This window comes from Haplochromis burtoni, unplaced genomic scaffold, assembly GCF_018398535.1.
Source record: "Haplochromis burtoni strain Fernald_Lab_line unplaced genomic scaffold, NCSU_Asbu1 Contig_348, whole genome shotgun sequence".
Classification (NCBI taxonomy): Eukaryota; Metazoa; Chordata; class Actinopteri; order Cichliformes; family Cichlidae; genus Haplochromis; species Haplochromis burtoni.
Genome location: NW_024582709.1, coordinates 449,772 through 476,766, shown reverse-complemented (window position 1 = coordinate 476,766; position 26,995 = coordinate 449,772). Strand labels below are relative to the sequence as shown.

General features: G+C 41.7%; 1 protein-coding gene across 6 annotated transcripts in view; it reads right to left on the bottom strand.

Moving 5' to 3' along the window:
* Nucleotides 1–887: 887 nt before the first annotated feature.
* Nucleotides 888–26,995, bottom strand: part of LOC102303614 (nucleosome-remodeling factor subunit BPTF) — a 54,120-nt gene continuing 28,012 nt past the window's right edge. For 5 of the 6 annotated variants that reach the window (XM_005942752.3, XM_005942751.3, XM_005942753.3 and 2 more), the window contains 16 exons: nt 26,048–26,197; nt 21,717–21,847; nt 20,866–20,980; nt 20,232–20,449; nt 18,569–18,809; nt 18,156–18,433; nt 17,800–17,913; nt 17,357–17,518; nt 16,911–16,993; nt 13,205–13,430; nt 12,699–13,021; nt 12,129–12,302; nt 10,626–10,818; nt 9,957–10,041; nt 6,028–6,214; nt 888–3,293 (listed from right to left, as the gene is read on the bottom strand). In XM_005942752.3, coding sequence (XP_005942814.1) covers nt 3,257–3,293; nt 6,028–6,214; nt 9,957–10,041; nt 10,626–10,818; nt 12,129–12,302; nt 12,699–13,021; nt 13,205–13,430; nt 16,911–16,993; nt 17,357–17,518; nt 17,800–17,913; nt 18,156–18,433; nt 18,569–18,809; nt 20,232–20,449; nt 20,866–20,980; nt 21,717–21,847; nt 26,048–26,197 — 2,717 coding nt within the window. In that variant the 3' untranslated portion in view covers nt 888–3,256. Of the gene's footprint in view, nt 3,294–3,846; nt 4,324–6,027; nt 6,215–9,956; nt 10,042–10,625; nt 10,819–12,128; nt 12,303–12,698; nt 13,022–13,204; nt 13,431–16,910; nt 16,994–17,356; nt 17,519–17,799; nt 17,914–18,155; nt 18,434–18,568; nt 18,810–20,231; nt 20,450–20,865; nt 20,981–21,716; nt 21,848–26,047; nt 26,198–26,995 lie in introns of those variants that run through there. The other variant, XM_005942754.3, reaches the window with a different exon arrangement.

Here is a 26,995-nt window from a genome sequence, read left to right as displayed (position 1 = left end):
TCACAAAGGGATGGACATGATTAACAACAATACTCAGGTAGGCTATGGTTTTTAAAGGGGCACACAGTGTACCAAGAAGACATCCCCAACACCACTTGATACAATGCTGGATGGACTCATGCTTTTGTGTTGTTTATAACAAATTCTTGATCTTACCACTTGAACCCAATTTTCAATTGTCCAATTTTGGTGAGCGTGTGTGAACTGTAGCCTCATCTTCCTGTTCTTAGCTGACAGGAGTGTAGTCCCAGTGTAGTCTTCTGCTTTTGTAGCCCATCTGCTTCAAGGCTTGTTGTGTTGTGCGTCCAGAGATGCTCATCTGCATACCTTGCTTGTAATGAGTGGTTACATGAGTTACTGCTGCCTTCCTTTCATCTAAAAACAGTCTGTGCTCTGACTCCTGGCATCAACAAGACATTCTCACCCAGAGAACTGCTGCTCACTGGGTATTTTCTCTCTGTTTAGAGTTAGATCCCATCAGTTTCTAAAATACTCAGACCAGCCTATGTGACACCAACATTATGATCAGCTTGAACTTCAGCAGGTCTTCTTGACCATGTCTACAAGCCTAAAGGAGCTGCTGCCATTTTGGGTGATTGGATGTTTGTGTTAACGAGCAATTGAGCTGCCGCAGGTCGCAAAATGACTGGTGAGGCTACGTCCTCACAAAGAGCCATTCAAACATACCTTTGTCTGCGTGGGGGGGACACAGAGTGGAGCAGACAGAAGTCTCTTTGGGGGAAACACTGATCGAAGACATTTGTTTTAGACAAAATATGAGAACTGCTCATCCAAACAACCTTAAACTCGACTAAAACAATGCACGAAAAAACAAAAACAACCTTGTATCAAGCTTAAAAAGCAGAGGCAATGAGAGAAAACACTGGTGTCAAAAACATTACTTTATTATCTAGGATGAAATGTCCTATCAAGTACAAAAGAGAATCTCCTCAGAGTTGCCACAATCTGTTAAAAACATAGAGTACTTTTATCTGCAGTTACGTTTTTTTTTCTTTTTTCCAACATTACTCAAAAAACTGAGAACTTTTCATTGATATGAATAAATAATACAAGAAATGCAATGTCAATATAGACGTTATGCTGAACTGGTTGGTTTCTTACAAAAAAGAAAAACTCTGTACAAGAGTTACTGTGTCACTCAACCCCGTTCAAAACCTTTATGCTCACAATATGCAGCACTTTTAATATAAAGGGCAATTTCACCTAAATGTAGAGTTCACTTTAAAGAGAAAAAAATAGACAGTTAAAATATACAGGCGGGCTTAGTTGCTGGTTCAAATAGTGAAAAATAAAAGTTTCTACTGCTCTAAAAATCTCTCATCTCTACATATTTGGACAGCAATAATATACAATAGAGATTACAAACAGTGGATAAAGCACATTATCGTCAGATTACAAAGTGACCCATGTTTGAAAAGACAGACATATGAAAGACATACAAACACACAGAAGATGACAGAGGCTACTTTATCTCTCAACTCTAATTAAAACACCCGAAAATGTAAAAACTTTGCGAGTAAAACTGAAACGTTTCCTGATTATAAACAGTCTCCAACATATAAACTAAAAGACAACTGCAACTTTGCCTTTTAACGGCTCCCCTCCTACAAAACGGATGATCACAAATTACAAAAATGCTCCCAGAAATGCCAAAAATGCAGTTATAAAATTTTCATACAAACCCCACGGTACAAAGACTCCCCAGTCCCCCCCACTCCACTCGGAGTTTACCCTGCTGCCGCGGACCGCAACATAACTGAGTTGATTGTGAGTGGAAAAGTCCATTACCCAATTACTTAACCATGCTTTGAGGCAGAGTTGAGAGACAGATGTGAGCCAACCTGTCAGCTTCAGTGAATTATGCTGGAAGAAGTGGCTGAAAGATAAGGAGAGACAGACTTACAGACTCAGCCACCGACAGAAACGGACACCGGAGTTCGATGAGAGGAGGGTGGAGTTCTTGTAGGTCGGTTAAGCCTCGTACAAGTTTCACCTTCCCTGAAGGCCTTTTAAAAAATAAAATAAATCCCCCTCCCTCTCCTCATATGTGGACCGTTGCCTCTTTCAACTAGTCATGTTTAAGGAGGCACAAAACTAGCTAACTTTTTTTTAAACTTGCATTTTAGAAGAACACTAAATGGAAAAAAGGTCAAAAGAACGGCAGGATGCTGTGGGTGGGGCAGCTTATTTTGGGTGTTCCCTGTGGAAATCAACATGAAAGCACTGCTGCACTGAGACTAAATGAAGACCCCCCTCACATGAGGTCCAATTTTTTTTTTTTTTTTTTGTACAAAATTGAGCTTCTGTTACAGGGGGCTCATCTCAGCATCAGCAGGCTGCTTCGATAATATACAGTGAAATGTGACCCTGAAAGACACACTGAGTTATACGAGGCTGATTCATGCTTCATGCAGCACTACAAACCTGAAAACAATGTGGTCAGTATAACTAGGTCTAATGTAAGGTGATGCTGCGTCTTCAGGACTGACTGAATGAAGCTGGTCTGCAGTGCCGACCTATCTTTGTGGGGTTATTATTTTTTCCTGGCAAAAACAAAGGTGGCGCTTATTGAATATGAGGGACGTCAACTCCAAATTGCACATTTAGCTTTAGATGAAACATTTCCCGACATCGGCTGTGCAGGTTTTATAGCAGTTTCCAGTTGAAGCAGTGGCTAAAATCGAGCGGGATGTTTGCATTGTGAAAACGCGACAGGATGAAGTTAAGAAAGGGGGACAGAAGGTGACACTTTGCTATATAGGATACACAAAACAAACAAACAAACAAACAGCCATCAGCTACAGAATGAACTTCCAAGAGTCTGCTGCTGCTTTAAAGAGAAGACTGCCACCGACCATCCAACGAGCGCTGCTGCCTCGCCATCTGCGCTCTGCAGGCTTTCTTCTCATGGAGGGGCTACACTGGCAGGGATGGCTGATTGGGATGTAAAAGGCTGCCAGAGAGTAAGTCTGCAACTGCCCTGCCCCTTGGTATGAAGACGACACTGACATTTTTGATGACAAATGAACCTTTTTCCAATTCACTTCTTTCTTCTCAGCACTGCAGGTGCCAGGTGAGGTGTTGTGTGAGGTGGGGGCGCCGTTCCTCCAGAGAGGAGTCGGGTTCGGACGCAGCCTGACTTGGACCACGCTTCTTAATCAGTCAGAGGAAACCACAAGCCGGGTCTGTGTGACACCTGGTTTGTTTAGTTTTTGTTTTGTTTTTTTAAGCAGAGCTAAGAGGCAGCTGACTGCAGCTTGTTGTTATGTGACCTACAGAAACAGGCAAAGAGAGGAGGAAGAACACAGTTGGAAAACTTCTTGTTGTTGTTGTTTTTCTTCTTATTTTTTTTTTATTAAAGGCTTTACAAAGTGACAAATATGTGACTAGGGGAAAGTACAAAAAAAAAAAAAAAGCAATAGCAAAACATGTATTGGATGCCAGTGGGTCAGACGGGTTGTTGCAGACCAAGCAGCCATGTTGGTGAAATGTTACTGAAATGTGTGTTTTTGATGTCGACCCAACAATAAGTATACAGAGTCTTTTTTTTTTTTTAAAAAAAGATTTATTTTTATTATAGTGGAGACCGCTAAGCTCGTCATATTCTGAATATGAAAGCTAAACTAGATTTTTTTTCTTCACTCTACTTTGTTTTTACAGCGTAAACCATTATTTCCTTTATAACATAAAACATATTCCTTCACAAAAAAGATAAAATATGAACATGAAATATAATACATGGGTACAGCCAATAAAGAAAATGTAATGAATGTCAAAAAAAAAGAAGAAAAAAAAAATGAGGTAAAAATGTTCTGCAGCATGTTATAATGGCAAAAAAAAAAAAAAGAAAGAAAAGAACAACAGTTCTATCAAAGCAAAAGTAAAGTGTGTGTTTGTGTCGCTCACGTGTGATGTTACAGTCAAAATCAACACCTGTGATCAGAAACTGAATCTCAGAGACCAACAAATTTAGCAAAACTTCTTTTTGCCTCAACAAAATGTCATCTGGTGGAAGAGTGTAAAAAAATACATTTTCCCTTGAATGGTTTGTGTGACCAACATGGCTGCCATTGTTTTGTTTTTAATGTTTTTAGACAGTAGAAACTTTTTTTTCTCCTTTATTTGCTTTTAAAATAAAAAAAATGATCACACCTAACGTGTGTCTAAATATATGCACTTTCTTACAAAGTTTTTAATGCTGTTTCTTTTAAAACAAGTGAAAACAGCAACATCCAGGATAGCGAATTATATTTTGTTTGTTTTTAAGAGTGACCCCGGCACCCAGGAGTCTGACATCACAATCTGCAAGAGAGAGACAGAGAGAGAGAATGGATGACGTCAGTACATGCAGGTGAAGTACGTCGCCACCTCAAGCACATAAAGCTGGATGCAGACCACAAGACTTACTGAGCCCATTAAAACATCGTGGCTCAAATGCTCACAGGCGCTCCATCTTCTCAGTTAGGAGACGCCCGCTACCCTCCTCGCCCTATTTAATCAAACTAATGCACACACACACACAAAGAAAGCCACCTGAAAGATAATGTGACTGCATTCCTGCCATCTTGTAGAGTGCATCCAACCAAAGCAATCACATGGCACAGCGAGGACAGCTCAGTGAGATGAGTTCAGAGGCACGACCAAGCACAGGCAGACAGTGGAGAAGGTGTCGGGTATAAAGGTGCATCTAAACAGGTCTGACTTCCACAGATCATTCCCTACGCTCTGTCATACGACATGTCGGGTTGAATGGTAGAAAGTGGGCTTTTTATGTAGCTGCCAGCATGAAGTGCTCCGACGACACGATGAAAGCCTGAGCAGGTTTGTTGTTAGGAGTGCAAAGATGAGCTGACTGAAGCCTGAATGTGTGAAAGTGTGAAGGTCGCACTGATAAACAGTGAAGGTGTGAATGAAAAGAAAGAAAAAATATATCCAGTAATTAAGCAAACACAACTCCAGCAAAACATTATCAACGACTATATAAATCTGACAGAGTGAAAGATTTGAATTAGACGTTTCTATTCGTTTCTTTCTGAAGTGTGTATTCCTCATCCGGTTGGTGTCAGTGGATAATGTGAAATTTGTTACAAATACAGGATGCTGTGCCGAAAACCTCCTTGCGATTGGTTTTGGTCACTTGCAGGTTGCCGCAGTCGCCGGCAGTTTGCATGGAAGATGGCGAATTGTCTGCAAACTGCTCCCTGAGCTTTATGCAAAACAGAAATAGGGACCTCAAAGTGAAAGCTCTGCTTTAATGCTCCAACCAAAACATCTGAAAAGGCCCAACTTTTACTCGTGAAAGCAAACGTTCTCCGTTTCCGGTCTGCATCGCACTTATTCGTTTCTTTATGGCTCAGACAGCGAGCGGCCAGTGTTTGTCAGCATTTTCCATGCAGACTATTGGCAACTGTGGCAACCTGCCTGCAACCTCCACCAACCACCTATGAACCAGGTTTCCCTAGCGACTGGAGGTTGCCAGGGAGTTCTCTGACTGGTCTCTATGCCTGTGAAACTGGGGCTCTAAATATGACCATACTGGATCTGTATCTTTAGACCTTCTGTTTCCAGAGGAAAGCCAATCAAGAAAGCTGGCGTAAAGGGAAGGGCAGTTGAAAAGGGAAAGAGTTTGGTATTAAGGTCCAGAATTATATTTAAAAAATAGGCACAATAGAGGTTCCCTTTAACAGTGTTACCGGCTTATTTCAGACAGAACAAGCTTGGTGGTTGAAAGAACATTTAAAACATTGAGGAGAACCATAAGACAGTGATCCAGGAGCAAATTTATTGTTATTTTTCTGTGAGAGATTAAATTTTATTGCTCTCACTAGAGTAAATCTACCAGTCAGAGTCAATCATATAGGGCTACAAGTGAAACTGCTAATTAGTTGGTGTCTTTCTGAAAGACACTGAAAATTCTCTCTGATTCTGGGTATTAAAAACAAAGCCCATCTTCGAAAGTACCCCGCTGCCATTTTGTTATCCTCATCATCCTCACCGTCATCTTACCTGCTGGCTTTGAAGCCTTTGAGTTTCTGGACAAAGAAGTTCTCCAGAACCTCGGCACACTGGTAGAAGGGCGAGTCGCTGGGGTTGTAGTAGCGGCAGTTGTCGAAGATTTTGGTCATGTCTGCTACAAACTCCGTCAGCTTGATGTACTCGCGTTTCTGTAACCTCTCCTCCATGGTGGAAAGGTCTGGCAAAGGGAGATTTAAAGACCTGGTTTGGTAAAAGACTTGATGGCAAGTTTGTAATATGAACGTCATTTAATTGTTAGTTTCTGGCAGAGAAACGCATCACATATGCGGAAACAGAGCACAAATATCTGGGTTTTCTAATCGATTTCGTTCCACAAATCAGCATGCTTGCTTCAAAGTAATTGCAGCTTATGTGGTATGTGCTTGACAGACGTTCAAATATGTTTCGTGGAAGCACAGAGCGTCGCTTTATATGTGACAGCAAAAATCCACAACCTCTGCCAGCATTAACCTCGATCTATTCAGCCTTCCAGATTAGTTACTGAGACGTGACCGATTCGTCATTCCTGAGGAGAGCGCCATTATCTAAGAGTCATTTCTGAGGGGGTGGAAAAAAGCAAAATGGTTATCAGTTCCTCTCTTGAAAGGGAGCTTTGAGAGTTGCTAACCTTTTTAAAACAAGTAGAAAACTTAAGAAAATAAAAGATTTAGCAAAGAAGCTAACTGGCAACAGATGAGGCTCTACATAATCTGCCGTTGCTGGCAGTTCGCACTGCGTGGCATCCCCAGGGCTGCGTTTCAAACAAACACATCCGACTCTTAACCTCTTTAACCCCCACCCAGATGACCAGAGGCTCACAAACCTCATGGTCAATATCAAAGACCTCCTTCTTCTCTGTCATCAGATTTCATCTCAAAACCCTCCAAAAACTACCAACGCCAGCAGCTTCACCAGCCAAAAGCTCTTTTTATTTTTTGTAAACCAACAAGGACTTTTTCTTGCGGTGGACGGGTGAGGGGAGGACTAGAGTTTCCAGGACCAGGCCAACAGGAGCTGAATGTGGGGCTGGTCCCTTTCCACAGGGAGCCCGGCAGACACGGACCAGCTCATTAACGGTTTGTTTGGATGGAAGTTCAAAAAGGCCCTGTTGACGCAAGTCCCCATTTACATGGCCGGTTTGATCTGAGTTGGAGGGCTTCCTCCGTGTTGCCCTCCTGGCGGGTGGTGTTTTTGTTTTTTTTAATGTTTAAGATATATAGAGCCTGGGTGTTACTTCCAGAGCCTAAAGCAACTCCAAAATAAAAAACCAGCACTAAAGAAGCAATTTTATCGCCTACACAGGGATAACTCCCAACCAATCCCATTCCAAGTTACTCAAATTACAAAGTACAAATTATGTACCAACTCCCACTTTTGTTTTTATATTTTTCTCCTCAAGGAGGCTACACACTCCCAACAATTACAGTACTTTTCATCACCAATCCCTTAATTGCACCTCAAGGAGACAAAGTGCGTGGAAGAGCGAGGAAACATAATTGTGTCTTTCATCACATGGCATGTTTTATAAAGGCTGCTTAAGACTGATGCTGTGAATCGCAAGATGTGAGGACGATGCGAAGGTGGAATGTGAGGATGCATCCTGTCATAATGAATGAACCCTAGAAGTAGATCACACAGCTATAAAAAGAAAGCTTGATAGTTATAGAGAGTGTTGCATCATATTGTGCACCTTACATATGTTTTTACTGAGACAACCATCATATACAAAGTCCTTTATACAACCATCTATTAATCAATATTTTGCAATATTTTCAAAATGCAAAAGTTATAGTAGTAGTTAATATATGCAACAGTTAAATTTTACTGATGCAGCTTTGTCTTTCTGGCCAGGCACAAATTATTATAATAAATACAAAAACACCTTCACAAATGAGGTTTCTGGGAAAATTAACCTTCAGTAACATCGCCTAAAAAAGGTATTTACCTTAAAATTAAAAAAAAAAAAATCAATGATATGCTGCAGAAACTAAGCATCATATGCAATTTTAGTAAATGAGCTGAAACTCTTTAGATTCAGTGATATCGCTTTTAAGATTTCCAAATTGATGTGGGTTTTATTTCATTTCAGAGAAAATGCTTCAGGAGTTATATTATGTAGACAGAAAATGAGGGGAGCTGTCAGAAAAGTTTAGAAAAAGTTTGGTTAAAATGTGCACAAGTATAAGTTCAGAAGTAACACAAACAAGGCTCAAATCCAGACCAGACGGCAACCTGCGGGGTTGAAAAATGAAGCCAGCACAGGAGTGTCAAAAACTCCCACAGAGGCTGGCCACAAAAGTGAGGCAATCCCCATAGAGTCCCTTATCAAAATGCCCAACCACCTGTTATATTAACATATTTACAGCCCGGTACAAAAGCTGTTTGTTTTTCTTGTTTCTACAGCTAATTTAACAGTCCGAAGGACTCGAAATTAGTGATGGACCGATCTGATATTACGTATCGGTCCGATACTGATCTAAAGTACTGGATCGGATATCGGAGAGAAACAAAAACAAATGCCATCCGATCCATTACATATCACAAAAGCACCTCACAAAACTTGCGACATGGTGTAACTCAGCTCATAACCTTAGCAGTCGGAGCGGTATGCGTCACGTGACAGAGCGGCTGAGCGTGCGAGACCTCTCAGCGGTCTGGTTCAGCATTTGTAGCCTCGCTACCAAACCAACATTTCATCGCAGAGAAAGTTATCCCAGAGAGACGTAAAGCAAGTGTGTAAGTTCATCTCTGAATGTTTGTAACGCATTCCCACGTTAAGCTTAACAACCAATATATGGAGTGACTGCCTCTTCTCTCTCCTGTTGCTACTTCAATCATGAAACTGATCGGCTGATCGGCTTTTCTGTCGCGACTCCCGTCTCTCTTGTTTGTTTATCTCCCACTTCGCGCCAGAAAGAGGAAACCAGCGGCTGAACAACAGCAGCACGTTTAAGCTTGATAAGCTGTTGTTAGAATTTATTTAATATTACTTTCTAGACCAGGATCCTTTTCTACGTAGCTGACGACTGGTAACTGTGCAGGGGCGGATCTAGCAAAGTTTAGCCAGGGGGGCCGATTGGGCATTAACAGGGAAAAGGGGGCACAAAGACATAGTGTTTTGTTTTTTAAAACTTGAGTATGAATTTATACAAAATGCAGCAAGATATTAAAAAACAGTTTTATTGATTAAAAAAGACACTATATCGGATTTATATCGGTATCGGCAGATATCCAAATTTATGATATCGGTATAGGACATAAAAAAATGGTATCGTGCCATCTCTACTTGAAATGAAGGCAACTGAACTTCTTTTTGGTCACCTCTGATCCAAGAAGCTTCTTCAGCGCTAAAAAACTGATGGACATGTATTTAACCCCAAGTGTGGTTGTCCTCTTGGAACCCCTGAGAGTCACTGACCCGCCCCTGTAACCATCTGTGAATCAACGCGTGGGTCATTACTGTCATCATGGGGAAAAGGTGTGAATTACCTTCCTGAGACACTGCCCCATCCCTCCAACATGTGAGCTTTTAAGGTCACATGGGTCAAGCTGTGAGTGGGGACTGCATTAGAGGTGACTGATAGTTGGTGTCTCTGTTTGAAGTGCCTATCTGGATTTTGTTGAGGATTAATGTTGAGGGTGTGGCCCCTTTGACTGACATACTTGCAGACTTGTAGCTGTAACTTATACTTTTAACTTGTAATCGTACTTGAAATTTGTGCTTTTGTTTTGGGAGTAAAATTCTAATATTATATTAGTTTAGTTAGGTCACTTCTAGCTCCAAAGAAACAATAAAACTCTAACATTGAGGCTACAATATGCATCCAGAATAGGATTCTATAACGTTTTATAAATAAGACAAGAGCTACTAACTGTTCATTTACAAATATAAATAACTGAATTCACAACAGTGCACTCACCCATTGGTTCCTTGATAACCCTGTAGTAGTCTGGGGCGTCGTTCGTGTCCACTGGCTCCAGGAATGGCCACGCCATTTTATGTGCCTGCAGAGGTGGGAGAGACAAAAAAAATGGAAATAAAGACAAAGAAAGGCGCTTGAGAAAGCTGAAACCAATGAAGAAAAACAAACAGCACCATGAAAATTACAGTGAAAGCAGGTGGGTCAACACAGATGTTCTCTCTCACTTTCTCCCACATTTCACAGACACACACACACAGACACACACACAGGCTGCTGGACAGAGGAGGAGAAAATTAGAGGAGAAGAAAGAGAAAAGAAAGGGAAGCCAGAAAAGACGCCGAGGCCAGGCAGCTGTCCAAGTAGGGGGAGCCAAACCCATCAGATAAGACGCACACAGAGGACTTTTTGTTTGCTGCTCTTGCATTGTAATGGGGCTACGTTAGTGTTTTTCCCCCATTGCTGATAATAAAACTACAACTACAGTCCTGCTGATTCAGATACTGCTTGGTGTGTTTATGTACTTGTTTGTGACCCTCATAAATAAGCTTCTGTGACTCAACCTTCTCTTCCACAGCACACATTAGCAGGTAGTCTAGGCTGGAGGGTATGACCCCATCTCTCGTGTGAGAAGTGAGCTTGTGCAACAGCTATAAATCTTCAGTTCACCTGTAAGGAGCGCAGAATTCTTCGCAGGCCATCGTAGTCCTTGTCAGTGAGCGGTGTGAAGACCGTCATGGCGTCCTCTGTCGATTGACACTGAGGACACACGTATTCGTCGATGTGGTTGGCCTCGCTCTGCAGGATTCCCACGCAGCGACCGTGGTACCAGTTCTGACATCGATCGCAGCCGATGTAAAACCTGAGTAGATGAAAAGTACTCACGGATTGGTGTCATTTACATATAAAGCACTTATGATGGATTCCTATTTGAAACATGCTCATATTGATAATTAAAAGAAGAAGAATTGTTTGCTTGGATAGTAAAGAAGCCATTTTTCATGTCTATGCTTAATATTTTAAACTACTTATTAAGAAAGTCTTATTTACCGAATGAAACAACAAGGTGACACGTAATAACAGTTGGTAAAAATGATTCATTTCTTTACAAATGAATAAACTCCGTCCATTAAAAACAGCTGCAGCAACCAACTGGTCGTCCAAAGGGTTCCAGGTGCTGCACATTCAAACTCTTATTGGCTGCTTTTGATCACAGGCCACCTGGTAGAAGGCAACCTGTCTGCAAACAGTTGCAGGTCAGACTCAGACTGACTGGCAAAGGTTTGGAATTAGTTGCTGTCTAATGTATAAACTCAGATTGCAAACACACAGCAAACATTCTGAAGCAGTTTATGTGAACCAGTGCAACTCATCTGCAACACATCTCTTTGCAATAGTGGACTTGACTCAAGGGGTTGCCAACTGGTTATATTCATAAGTAAAATAGAGGTTGCTGAGCACCTATTGCATTACGCAAGTAAATCTGTCCTGACGCAACTGCATCACTATTTGTGGAGGAAATTCTGTTTCAAGCTGCTGGATTCTGAATGTATGTAGTTAATATGAATTTCTGTCAAGGTAGACGGCAACAGATTTGAGATTTTGTTTGTGTATCCCAAACAGATTGCACGTAATTGCCAACTTGACCCCGATTAACTGTAAACTGATATCAGACTGACTCTATTTTATTGCTGTCTTGATGCACCAAAGTCACTTTGAAGACAGCAACTGACTGTGAGTCGTCACAGACCCCCTCCCCATCTTCCAAGTAACCACTTCAAAGGCAAACCAGATGTTGTTGTGTTTGTTGTGTCTCAAATCACTGTTTTTACTAGTGCAACCGTAGCATAATACAGATTTTGATATAACTGGATTTAAGGAGCTTAGAAAGAAATTTAAGAAGTCCTCGATGACTGAGAACCTACACAGACATAACTGGATTGCTACTTTCGACCTTCAAACATTAGAACTGTTATCTATAGGGGAAAAAAAGTAAAACATAAATATACTAAAGACACATTTTCATCAGTTCAAAATAAACGCTACGGTAAAAATGAATGAACCAAGATGAGTTTAAGGAAATTGCAAAAGGAGCAAAAATAGCAACTGTGTCTGAAATTCTCACACACTCCATTAAGCTGAATTTAAAGCAATTAAAAACTTGCTCCTTACTGTGACTCGTCATATGGTGTCTGACAGATGCAGTACAGCTCCTCTGTGCTGCTCTCCTGGCCCCGCTTACACTCCACACAGATGTAGTCGTCCATTTTCTTGGCCTCCTTTTCTGTGATGCCCACACATTCTCCGTGATACCAGTTGGTACACAGATCGCAGCCAATGTAGAACCTTTAGAGAGAACGAGGACACACAGGTGTCACTGTAGACAGTCACCGGTTTACAGTAAGTCAATAAATACAATAAATTTTAGTTTTAAAAATAAACATATGAGATTGGAAGGATTTGTTCTGCAATAGAAGACAGGTTTAATTCAATGAGGACTTGATGAATAGAGCAATACTGAGTAAAACCCTGAAAATAAGAGTACATTTAAAAACAGTAACTGGCTGAGAGTGAGAACATCGTCTATTCTTTGACCTCTGATATCAGGGCAGTAAAAACTGTGAATGTTTTAATGTGGACAGCTGCACGTCTCCAGTCTTTTTTCTTTTTATTCAGCTTAGTGCTGTCACCAATGCAGCTAAACACTTATTGTGACAGTGTTTAACAGAGCATCAATCATACTTGGTCTCATCGTAGGGCGTCTTGCAGATGCAGTAGAGCTTTGTGTCCTTCTTGCTCTCTTTTGTACTCGTCGTAGAGATCATTTTCTTCTTCTTGGACTTGGCTGACGTTGTCATCTCCCTCTCCTCTTCCCGTTTCCTCTTGTGTGTGGAGCTGACAGTCGTGCTAAGGTGATGCTGAGAGGTGATGTGGGACAGATTTTGCTGTTGCTGGTTGTGGGTGGCAGCGGCGGCGGCGGCGGCAGCCTGGGCTGCCTGTTGGGCTGCAGCTTGAGCCCTTTCCTTCTCCCTCCTCATCCGCAGCAGATCCCTCTTTAGCTCCTCCTGGAGAATTCAACCCCAGAAACAAATGCGATTAATGTCACTTCCTGCCCTTTTTGTGCAATATAAAGGCATTCTAGTGCCATTTGTCACCAGTTCTTTATAGTTGCCTTTAAAACATCACGCCCAGAGTAAAAACCTTTATGCTTTTTTAATATTTTTTCATGTCTCAAGCTTGCTTCATACCTGGGCTTCTAGCTGCAGCTCCTTGTCAAGAAGTGCCCGCTTCTTCAGAATCTCCATCTTGAGGCTCTCTTTGTGTCGGTAAAGGAGCGAGGAGAGCTTACTGGCGTTGGCTAACCTCCTCTTGGCCTCCACAACCTCTTCCTTCTTCCTCCTCTTGGCTGCCTGCCTCTCATCTTTGTCTATCCGGTCTAGGATGAACTTCATCACCTGGTTGCACACGATCATCCTGAAAGGATGAGAACAGAATATGGTCGAGAGAGAAAACAAGAGAGCAATCACATCTCTTAAAACTAAAAATCACAACTCATAAAAGCATACTGTATTTAATGTTAAAGTGCTGAAACTGTGAATGTTGCAGACTAATAAGAAAAAAGCTAAAAGAAGAAATAAAAACCCAGAACTCTACTAAATCTAATGAAGGCCCATGTGAAAAAGTGCTGTGGCATTTTAAAGACATTAAACACACATAATACTCCTGCTGAGAGAGCAGAGGAGGATGAAAGGGCTGGGAGGGAAAGGATTATCACATATCTGAAGCTAGAATTCAAAAAGTCAGTACAGTCAAAGTCACAGAGGAAGAAATGTATCCCTATGACACACCAGTGGGCTGGAGCAGCGCATTAATCCAAACAATGCTTCTATGTTTCATGAAGTACAACCTGTGTGGCTACTTTGAAATATTAAAATTTTGCTTTCCACATGTAAGAAATGGCAGTCCGTGTCAATGAACAATGAACGCATTTCTCTGAAAACAAGCCCGCGAGGCATTTTCGTGGCTCAGTTGTGTAATCCATGTAACTACAAAGTTCTGACTCAGCTTCTGAACTTGCATTTCATCTCTATCTGCCTCCAAATCTCTTCTTTCTCAGCTGTGAGCAATCAAGTAAGGGTTAAAATCTGAGAAATATTAGGCAGGTTATGAAGAAAAGCGACTTTGAACATGGCCTGATTGTCGGTGCCATGTGGGGCTGGTCTGAGTATTTCAAAAACAGATGATCCTCTGGAATTTTCCCACACAACCATCTCTAGGGTTTACAGGGGATGGGCTGAGAAAGAGAAAATATCCAGTGAGTGGCAGTTCTCCAGGAGAACTGCTTCAAGCTGATAGGAAGACAACCACAACTAAAAACAACCACTCTTTAATTTTCTTGGTACCCTTTAGGCCGCTCAACTGTGCATCACTTAAACACCACAGCCTCCTTAGTATTGTTAATGACCACATCCATCCTTAAAGACTACAGTGTACCCCTATTCTGACAGCATTCCACCAGAATAATGCACTCCACAGTCCACATCTCAATCCAACTGAGCAGCTCTGGGATACATTGGATCGGGAAATTTGCATCATGGATGTGCAGCTGACAAATCTGCAGCAGCTGTGACGCTCACGTCAATATTGACAAAAAATCTCTGAGGAACATTTCCATTTGCTGAATCCATGCCACAAAGAATTAATGCAGTTCTGAAGTCAAAAGGGGAGTTCAACTCCGAAGCAGGTGGCGAGTTTAAGCTCAAACAAAGTGTCTAGCACCAAAAACCTCTGCTAGCAGCCCACTGCTTAGAAAAGCACGAACATTTCCTTCTTTTAAATTCTGAGCCAAACATGATTAATTTCTAAAAGTGTTAGGCAAACGTGACATCATCTCTAGTTTTATTACTCACCCGCATGTTTGTACGGATGCAGAGAAGACTATTTATTTGTCTAGTGTTTATTTGTATAAGACTCTACGCTTCAGTGGCAAGCGAGTAGACTTGAGTGTTGGAAGACTGGAAGAGAGGCATGTTGAGAGATGAACAGATAGAGTGGGACTGGATGCAGGAGGAAGAAATGTTATCCACGCCATTGTTATTCAAACAAATGAGAATCCATAGAGGGAGAAAGTTACATGTTAGCAGCTTCATTTCGCAAAATCAAATAAATCCACACGATTTATGTGTTCCCAGTATGTTCACTTGTGTTCGCTAACATTCACAGACGAGATCGAAAGCCGTTGCCTCGTTCGGCGCCGAGTTTGTGCGAACAACACACAAACACATCCTCGGCTGCTGAGGTTAAAGATCGGCCAGGGATCCTACCGCGTGCCTGCTGAAGTACAGAGGCCAAATGCAGCGTGAAAGTGGAGGAATAAAGCAGGACACACATAAACATGCAAATGGATGCCAAAGTTCCGCGTTATTACTAACAGAACCGTGTTTTGAAGGAAAAGAGAGAAAAGGATGACATGAAGAAATGGAAAAAGGTTGAAAAAATAAGCAAAGACAGACAGCTGCTGCTTGAGCTGCTGTACTGATGTCACGGTAGTCTGGGTTTGGTATTTCAGGTCTGTGTGAATGGGTACAGTGTTTACACAGTGCCTGTGGACATAAACAAATGGTTGTCAGGGTCGGCTATAGGTCAGAGTATATTCTACCTAACATAAAAACACGGGAAGGAGGAAAGGAAGAACGAAGAAAAACATTTTTTTAAGCATTTGAATATTTTGGCTTTTGTTTTACAGTTGCAGTTGTCCTAAGCTTGGTAAACAAAATGGTCTTGTAGCAGCAATCGTAGCTCGCTGCCTGGAAAACAAACACGTTCTGCATAAAAAAATATCGACCTACTAACGGTAGGATTGGTCACAGGGATGATGCAGTGAAAAATGGGGCGGCTTAAATTTCCGACTAATTTTTCAGTCGCTTTTCTGAAGTTTACGGCACCACAAATCCCCAAAGGAGTCGAGGAGAGATGTATATTTTTATTGTACAACTCCCGTCATTTATAAAGGGATTTGCCTGCTTGTAGGGTCACAGTGAAGACATGCAGCTGTTGGTGGTTACACGTCCAAATGTTCCCATGTTGTTCTGCACCTCCCAACAATGTGTTAGACAAAAGTCAGACGGAGAGAGAAGAGGATCCCGTATGGGCTGCAGGGAGCATGCATACGAGCGTGCACATGGGCATGAGAAGGTATCAAGTCAAAGACACAGTAGTGTCATGCAGATGCTGCAGGCTTTGGATTGAGATCTGGTGACTGTGGAGGCCATTGCAGTACAGTGAACACATCAAGCCAAAAAACTCAGTCAGAGATTGGAGAGTGGGAATGCAGTTGTAACAACAGGATGGACATTTGAGGAACGATATGTGGGTGAGCTGTGACTTATAAATGATGCTTAATTAGCATTAAGGGTTATGAGCCAAATCCACCCTCCAGCCAGGTAATCTGGCTTCCACCCACGGTCCAAAGACATGCACTAAAGGGGGCTAATAAATCACTCCCCGCACCAGCACATCACTTCTTTTTTTTCCTCCCTGCCTTCCATTGCTGAGTCTTAGCGAACCTCAGATCAGGGCATTCTTCTCTGATCTCTGCCATTAACTACACTGAGGTTGGAGAACTGCTGATCACTGGATGTTTGTATTCAGTGATCTATTCTTCATAAACCTAGACACAGTGCTGCATGAAAACCTCAGCCTGTCTAGCACTTAAAACCACCCACTTAAACCACCTTTGTTCCCATTTGGTTACTTAATTTAAACATCCGATCATCTTCATCGTCATGTCTACGTGCCTAAATGTACTGTTTCTACCATTTGATTGGCTTATTAGATGTTTGCTTTGAGAAGCCATTTAATGTGTCCTCCCGGTACTAATGAAGTGTTAACCTGTTGACTTTTAAAGCAGCACATGTGACACACACACAGAAAAACCCTAATCTGGAGGCAAACCTCTGATTCTCTTCTCTCTCTGCAGGCGTCATGGTTTTCTTCTGCTTCAGGTGCTCGATCACAGCGTTTTGCTTCATGACCACCTGGAATATGCGACACAGAAGGACGACGGAGTAAACCTCATGGAAATACGAAAAATCAGAAGTATGACATTCATGGTAACAGGTCAGTCAAGGACCTATTACCGTGAACTTCCAGCAGTTTGATGCGAACAACATCTATCTATAGAAATGTATTGTTATTAAGCACAGCACAGAATGTCAAATACAGATAAAAACAAACACAGAAACAAGCATTGCCAGGATAAAGCTTTATAAACAAAGACAGATCTGAGCTGTAAAATCAAACAGAGTCCAGGTTGAAGGGTGACGAATGTTTATTTACTGATGGCCAGGAGTTTTGGAGTGAGATGATAACCTGACTGTGACAGCTGCGTACATACACACCTGTTTCTGAATGATGTCGCTCTGGCTGGCTGCGTTGAGCGCCAACTCTCTCTTTGCTTCTGCAGCTTGTTTCTTCTTCTGCTGCTGCTGCTCTCTGAGCTGCTGGATTCTCTGCAGTTGCTCTTGGACAGATGCGGCCTGGATGGTAACCACGTTCCCAATCTGTGCAAAGCAGAGTGTGGCAGTCAGCTTGTGCTTTAAATGGGGATTCATTGGATAGTTGTTGTTTTGTTTTTTTAAAAAGTGGCTTTGTAAATACAGAAAAAAGGTAGAGGAATAAAGGATCAGATTATTTAACATCTTCATCCCAATGATGACATTATTGGGGTCATTAGAACATGTGCAATACAATTTTGCTACAAGCTTAATTTTACATCCAACGCATTTTCATTCTTTATTTTCTGAGGATCTAAAGTCCTGGAGTAGCAAGCTGAATCTAATACCTGTCCTCCCTGAGCTGAGGTGGTCCCACTCTGTTGTATCTGGATGGGAAGCTGCAGCTTGATTTGCTGTGGCAGCGTGCCTCCAACCTGCTGGGCCTGCAGCTGGGCCAACACCTGCAGCCACAACACAGAAAATTCACAATTTTAACAAATCACACTGTCAGCTGAATCGCAGTTCAAAGTGGGAAACAATGGCAAATCCACAGACTGCACCAAACTGCAAACCGGTTTACTGCCGGCTGCTGTGAGGCTTTCACTGGAGGATTTTAAATGTGAATAAAAGTCACAGTCATCATCTTTGAGGGGAAAGGAGTGACTGAGGATGCAGTTAACTTTTTTGCTAGTCGTAACTATACCTGCTGCTGAAGTCCAGACACACTGATGACGTGGGACGTCTGCTGCAGTTGCAGCTGGGTCGTTCCTTCCTGTGTTTTAACCTGCAGCGAGGTAGGAGACTGTATGGGCATATGGGCCTGCGTCTGTGGGGGTAACTGGCCCTGAGGGCTGGCCGATGAAGGGGTGCTGGCGGTGGCCAGAGGGGCTGCCCCTGTCTGAATCGGGGCAGCGGCCTGCTGAGCAGGTTGGGCTGGAGTTTTGGTTGACGTGGAGCTGGGCTGACTGGTTGCTGTTGTGGCTGGAAGGAGAAAAAGGAAAAAGCAGACATGCACTTAAATTCAGACATCACATTTAAGTTTCACACTTATTTTTTATCCCTTAATGCAAGTTGTAGAAAAGGCCTCATCTGCCCTTCATTTGTCTCTTATCATACCTGTGCTTGACGTGGGCGTAGCAGCTGAAGCCAGCGGTGTGAAGAGGAACCGCTGCACCTGGCCGTTGGGCAGCGCAGCTTGCATGAGCTGCTGACCAGGTCCTGGAATGACAGTGACCCCGTGAGGTATGACCTGCAGCTGGCCGGTGGTCTGACCCTGGCCCTGAACCATCACCGTGAGAGCCTGCTGAGTACCACTGGCACCAGCCTGCCGATCCACACCAGATCCAGCCTGCTGCTTCTGTGGGAGGATGAAGCAGAACGGGAAAGCTTGTAAATAAAATTTTACAGTCCAGTCTAATCCAAAATAAATTGCCTGTTGTAACAAATGTTGATTGCATACCATTATCTGAGGAGTAGTAATACCCTATTTCCCCCACTAATTCCCAAACCTCATTACAACCAGGTGAAGGAAAATCAGCACTGCGTACATCTTGTGTACACAAGACCTTCTTTTTAACCCTCCAAAATCTCATCTGAACTCTTTAGTGATGGGTCTGATGCATCCACAGGAGTCCATCATTTTTTAATTATTTTAAACTATTGTGAGAAAGGGCATTTTACATGTTAACAAATAATTGCCAACAAGCAGAAGGAGCCACTGCCTCTCAACTGTCTCTGACTTTTCTGCCACTGCTTAAAACAGGTATGTGGTTTAAGGCACCATCCACTTTGTGTTTCATAGTTCATAAAATTGTAAAACACCATTTCTTTAAGAGAAATCCAGATCAGATACAAGGGCAATGCGGTATTGTCTTGTTTTAAATGCAATATTTTTATGAGTGTAAAGCCTTTTTCATTCATTGAATGTAAAGTTGATCCTTTACTGGGTGAAGAACCGTATATGTTAAAGTGATCTGCAACATAAAAGTTAAAAGAAAAAAAATCACAAATATAAAATAAGTCCTGTAACATCAACACTTTTGGTTGAAATGTTAAATTTCCAAGTATTTCAACCCTAGTTTGTCTTAGACAGACTTAAAGCCCCTAAAAAACTATTAATATCAAATAAGAGTTATGCAATATTCTAAAATTGTCAAGCTGAACATTTATAAATCTGAATACACAATTAAAGATCAACGTATAAAGACAAATGTATATCTACAGGTTATTTGTCTTACTTTTAAGAGCAGGATGAGTGTAATATATAACCAAGATCAAATGGTTACAGGCCACAGTGCTGTTTGTTATTTATTTATTTATTTTTAAAAGGCCTATTCAGAGCACTTCCAGATTTACATTTTTACACTTGGCCTCTACTAGAGTCACTTTGCATGACTGACTGCTCAAAAAACATCTTGTTCATCTTAGACCGATCCCTTTTGTGCTCCATCAGCGGATCCACTCTCTCAGAGAAGCTGATTTAGCCCCTCCCCCTTACGGCCACCTTTGCTTTGTGCCAACTCTATACCGACAGCCTGCCCTTCACTGGCAGAAGGATTTAACAGAAGGTGGCACAGCCAGAGCCGTGTGCCTGAGACGACCATACTGAGGATATCCCCTCTCTATGACAACACAGAGCCAAGAGTAAGAAAAAAAAGCTGCAAGAGTTTAGAGCATATGGAAAGTAGTCAACTTTCCATACGTGAATTAATAAGGGGAAATCCATTTTAATGCTGCCTGTTGTAGATATGCTGCTTGTGTATGACAGGACCTCACAAACCTGCGTGAGCTGGGTGAGCTGTGCCAGGGTCAGTTTGACCTGGCCTTGCCCCTGTGCTCGTGGGGTGCCGGGTGGTGTCTGGCCTGCTGCCTGTCCCGCTGTGTTGGGACTGGCCACTCCCTGGCCAGTGACCGTGGCGACAGGGCTGGCGGCAGATATTGCCGTGGAAACTGCCTGCCCACGAATGATCTGTGTCACTACCTGCTGTCCACCCTGACCTGAAAGAGAACAATATCACAAATTTAACAACCAGGCAACAAACTGTATAAACAGTGGGTCACTTTTACTCTCATCCAGTAGTTTAACTTGAGTAGTTTTCAGCATTTTTCCCGCCACACTTTGGTCTTTGTGGGGAGAGTGTTACATGACACTGAATATGATTACTTACAGTAACGAGTCTGTTATACAGTCTGTGTTAATTTATTCAACATAAACCTAATTTGTTATTCCTGAGAGTCTATAATGGGTAAAATCAAATCCGAAAACAAAATGGTACAAAAAAAATCCCCCCCAAAACACCCATATTTATAACAATGATGGCAACTTTAAAATACTTTCAGGGATCGGGTTAGTTTGCCAAAACAGATAGCAGTACTCCTTTATTCTTTGTTCAGCCAAAATGAATGTAAATCACCTTGTTGGACCACGAGGGGCGTTCGAAGTATCGTCTTTCCCATTGGTCCTGTTTGCTGGACTGGCGTTCGGATCATTGTCATTCCTGGACGGATCTGACTGCCACCTGCCAGAACCTGGAAGATATTATCCATAAAGACAGTATTAATGAATTATTCCAAAGCCAGCAGCTACTTTTTAAACTAGGTCAAAGATCCAGGTTGGGTTCATGCAAAAGAAACATGCCTAAGACTGATTAAAGACAAATAAAGAAATAAAAAGTTCCACAAAATTTGACTTCGCTATAAGGTGTTTATCATAAAGCTACACCGTTTTCTCTATAGACAGCACTCTTACACTCATCTTTGGCTAAATACATAACAGAGTACCCAAAATGCCATAATCTGTAACTTAAAATTTTGTATAGGGAGCATGTGTATAAAGTTATTATCGAGGTTGATGTCACTGGGATTCGAACTTGTTCAAGATTTTTAGTAGCTTTGAAAATCCTACATTGCCTTGTTCTCTATTTATTCTGCTCACAAGATTTTCAGAAAACTTTACCTCTGACCTTGAGATCGTCGTCAGTCCGAGATTTTACTAGACACATCTATGGTATCAATTTGAAAATCCTACATCGTCTCACTCTCAATTTATCGTAGTTTGGATATTCTGCTATAACCCTACCCCATCAGCCTTTTACAGCAGAGGGGTAATCACAAAGCTCATCATCAAACGCAATAATATCAAATTGTATTGTGGGGTGTTGGGTGATTCCCATCACTGGCAAACACGGTTGAAAATAATATATCAACACAATTATGAACAAAAAGTACAAACTAGAGCTGTAACCTGAGAAAACAACAGCTGTACCTGTTGTTGGGAGCCCGCGGTATTGGGCCTGATGTTGAGCGTGGTAGTGCGGGGCTGGAATGTGGTGTAGGTTTGGGCACCTCCTGCCGTGCTGGATGGGATGATTCCCAGCACTTTCTGCTGAACCACACCTGCAGAGAGGAGAGGAGTGGAGAGACAGAAAGGAGGGTGAAAAAATTAGAGGTGAGTAACATTTGAATGAGGTTTCTGAGGGAAGCTTTACAAGTCTAAAAACGACAAAGAAAAGAAGAAAATTTGGACGTGAAGGAAATACTTTCGTGATGGTGTCTGCAAAGACGTGGCTTAAATACATGACAAAGATGTAAATAGTAAGTTTGGATTGCTTATTGCTTTACATTTAACAACTACACAAACATCAAACAAACATAAATATTCTTAATAAGATTAAAATGCTCAAAACTAAAGTAAATTCTGATGTGAAGCAGCGGTCCTACATTAACTCTGCTGAATAGATTATTTGTAAGTTTCTCTTTTTGCTAGAGGGCCACTTTTTGATCACGGCACTTGTAAATATTAGTTGAGCAGGTAAACAAAATCTTCAAAGACCCACTGAAAGCTTAGTTGGGTTTTCCCCAACATACCTGAAACCCCCTCATATATTATGCATGAATTTCACATCCTAGTTCTTAACTTTAATCTGACAAAGCCGGCGTTTCATAGCTGTTCACGGGGTTCTCTGCCTTCACGAGCTCACGTGAAGCTGACGGCAGAAATGGAAACCATGAGAGCGTGGCTCTTTTTCCCTCTGCTCCCTCGTTGCTGTGGTTTTTCAACCGCAACCGAGCAGGTAAACCTATATATCAAGGGTTTCCCTCTTCAAACAGGGACGTTAAGCCCGGTCGTAAGACTGAGGGAGTTGCTGCTCTGGTCACACACATCAAACAAGCTTTTCTATGGGCTGGCTGTTTGGAGAGGTCGAGGAGTTGGGATTCCGGTGAGTGGAGAGGTACACTTTTATTCAAAAAGACGAAGGGGGGAAAAAAGAAAAAGAAAAAAGGAATCCTACTATAGAGGGCTACCTGTCTGGGAAGCAGACCTCAGGGTAAACTTGTTTTCCTGCCTAACTTCCTTAAGCCCTTCCAAACCAAACAGGGCACCAAACAGTCATGCTGGATAAATACATATGTCCATTAAATGGTTACACTCCACCTGAACTTAGTTTCTCTTTCATGGCAACTTCAAAGGCAAGAAAAATCACTTTATGCTTGGTGAGCATCATTCTCATTTTCAATTGATTGCCTCTTTTTTTTTAAATATATATTTAAAGAGGTGTGTAAAATTAACTGTAATGTTCCTTCTTCTTTTTACAGTTTTCTGGGAAAATGGGATTTTGCACTAGCAAGGTGATTCCCAAAGAGCTATTGGCTGAAACCTTGCCATGTGCAGTGTGAACCATTCTTCAAGACTACTTCAAGAAAGTACAAGAAAGCTTGCCTAACAGATTTCAGTGTGTTTCAGAATAAAAGGTGATGATACCAAATAGTGAATTCCAATCTTGTCAGCTTATTTGTACAAATTCTGCTTTTGCCTTATTTCCATTTTTTGTATGTTTCAATACATCGCTGCGCATATTTCTAATTTTCCTACCAAAATAGAAATATGTGACGCGTGACTCTGGACTATTGCACGGCGCTGTCATCATCAGAGGAACTCTTTTTGTGTTTATTTAGAGAAGCCAAATTTCACTTTAACAGATGTAATGTTTAAAAGCACATGCTGACATAATAGCACTGGATATGACTCACATTAGAGCTGTCAGCAGTTTAATGAAGCATGTCAACATGACAGGCCACAACTCCAAAGTGCTGAGCAACATTCATCCCTATAATTTGACAGGGCCACAGACAGAACTGACGGTGTCCAGAACAAACCACCGTCTCCTCCAAGGTGTCAATATTGACATTTCAAACTGCTCAAAAGCACAGGCGTTCGTACAGATACTACAGTTTTGAATCCACAGTCTTGATTTAGAACCTCAGACTACACAAGGCTACCATCCCAAAAACCATCCAACCAAAATAACATCTTCTTAAAAGAATACCACGCCAACAAGACAGAAGCAGACACGGTGTGCCACACCAAACCAGTGACTCATGCTGGCTCACACTGGGCACCACAATGGGGTTGGTGCAGACCAGTCTGGTACAGTACGGTACGCCAACCTGGTGCCGTGATTATTATTGCTGCCTCACAGCAAGAAGGTTCTGGGTTAACATTGTGGGCCTTAGTATATAATATACTCTGCATAAATAGAATACAGCAGGGATGGAGTTCATCTAAATTCATAGGACCTAAAAATTGTGTATGAAACTAAAATATTTTTTAAAGGAGCCAATGGCCATAAATTACAATATTTACTAGTATTATTTTCAAAATTCAGTTGAAAAAGTTCCACGTTTGTTGAATGATCTTATCGCCTTCAGTAACTTCAGCAGTCTCTGCATTGCTGCTTTACATCATCTCAAACATTACACACAGAGTTACGTTTGGAAAGACGTTCCTCTCATTCGGTCCACTGTTAAGTTGTATTTAGCGCATACAGTTGTAGGATAAAAAGTAGGGCTGTGCGATAAGAGCAAAATCTCATATCCCGATATAAGAATTCTATCGTCCGATAACGATATAAATCACAAAAATGTAACAATTTCTTTAAATTCTGTGAATCTCGGGCAGCTCGACTTGCGTGAAGTGTTTACAGCTTCGCGTCATGTAGCTGGAGTCGAGTGTTTTAACCGATGCATGAAACGATACATTTTTAGACATAAGTTGTAACGGCCGCCATTTTCTTTGTGAGTATTTATTACACGGCGTGCTGCAGGGAAAAGCCTGTTCTAACGTTTGAGTCTAAGGTTTATTTCTTAGCACCTGACAGCTCTTATTTGCTTCTCATCTGTAAATACTCGGCATACTCTTTCACGTGATTCTGTTTATTTTGAAAAGTCTCAAAAGGATCTTTGAGCTTTATTGTGAAAGGTTTATGTAGAAAATACCGTTGTTGTTGCTAACGGCAACATATAAAAACACGCGCTTGTCCGTGTGTAGTGTGGTTATATTAAATATAAGAGAAAGAGAGAACTTTAAGAAATTAATATAGCCACTACAGTGACCATCAAAACAATTAAAGGAAATTGCCGTAAACAGTTTATTTTGCAACACCACGAAACAAACGATAGCATAAAATGAAACGATAGATGTTTTTATATTGTCATCTGATATATATCGTTATATTGAACAGCCCTAATAAATTCATTCTCACTTTTCATTCCCTTTAAACAGGCAACAAATATATATTTTTTTAATCTTTGGAGTGACAAAACATAGAAGTGCATTGCATTCACATCTACGAATGCAAATGATTGTAGTGAAACCAAGCCCCAAACTAAATAGTAAATGATAATTCAGTTGCACGTTAATTCTCATGTAACAGAAATCTGTCAACAAACAATTTAATCACTGATGGAGGATGGACAAAGGAAGAAGCCATTAAACTGTTTCCCCACATCAGGAACACTTTCCCTTAAATTGTCAGCTAGTTGAAGTTTGTCACTACACGCAACCACTTTTCTGACCCATTATTATCATAAGATATATACACACACGTATATATTGGCTACATCAGTTGTTTTCACAATTCGTTTCATGTCCTTAATTTAGAAAGCCATGCTTGAAATGATGTACGATATTTCAGGGTAAAGAAACGAGGCCAGAGAACAACTGAAAAAGCAAACTAAAGTTACCAGTGAATCAGAGAACAAATCAGCGATGCAGGGTGATAAATCTAGATCTAAACCAAGCTAAATACAGTATTTTAGATGCATGTAATTTCATGCCCATTAAGAAAAACATGGTCGCATTTGAACCATGGTGAATCTGCGACAGCTGTGTGACTGATTCTGAAAGAGTGCTTTAAATATTGACCAGCTATCCTGACACTTGAGCCCTGCAGTTCCCCTAAGTCGTGTTGTTGGCTCGCTGACCGTCGCAATCAAGGACAAAAGGAACGCCTGATTTGAAAGGTTCAAAAAGTCCGGCTTGCAGCAGCTGGCACCAATAACATTTATGAAATGAATAAAGACAAGCTCAGTTCCCCTGGAGAACTCTGTGTGTGGTTAGTACGCTAAATTACTTACAATGGCATCCAATTCATGGGCCAGATCTAATTTGGCCCCTCTGACACATTTTAAATGCTGCTGGTGTGGATCTGATGTGAGGCAATGAAAACAAACACACATGCATCCCCAAATGGACGGAAAGAAGAAATGCTGCCCGAGGTCTGCCTCTGAGGTGTGACTTATTAAAACCAGCAATACCTCCTTGCGAAGTTGGCACGTTGACTGTGACGATCTTGCTGTTGGCAGGTAGTGGCAGCTTGGTGGTCACAACCTTTCCACCAACAGAGGTTCCCGTAATCTGGAAAGTGTGCCCACCAGATGTGGCCACCGTGGTCTCTGAGCCCGCTCCTAATTAAAGGAAGGAAATAAACAAAAGGTACCTTAAATACAGCTACACTGCAAATTCAATAATATTTCCCTTCTAATTAACGCACATAACCACTGTGCTTAAGACACAACACAGGAAATCAACACACTTTAGAAATGCTTTACAGTTTGCTGAGTTGAATTAAAAAAAAAAGAGAGAATTAAAAATTAGAAAAGAGCTATGCCTAATAAAATGTCATCTCCAGCACCAAAACATATTTAAGACATTTATGCATTATGGCCTCCTCTGAAGGTGATGCAAGCTGTCACCCGTCTGTGCATAAACTGTGGTAAGGACTTGCTCTCCATTTCTGGATGAGTACAGCCTGCAGCTGTGCAATGAACACATGAACCCAGCATGTCCCAGGCACGGTCAACAGGAAACAAAATGAAGCTAAACGCTGGCCTAAGTAAGAGCCTGCATGTGCTCATGATCCAGAGGAGCCCACGATCCTCTGGCAGTGTGGGGACAGGAACTGTCCGGCTGAAAAAGCTGCAGGGCGGGGTGCAGTCGGATTAGTTGGAGGACCTCATCTCTGTGGCTCCAGTGAGATTTCCATTAAGAACAATCAGATGTTTGCTGTCATGGAGATGCAAGGGTGCAGCAACACCTCTGACACGGATGCCAGCATCCAGCATAACAACAGCCCAGCCTTGATGAAGATCAGTTATGGCTCATGGTGACATACACAGTTTGTTCTCTTTTGTGTGTGTGTGTGTGTGTGTGTGTGTGTGTGTGTGTGTGTGTGTGTGTGTGTGTGTGTGTGTGTGTGTGTGTGT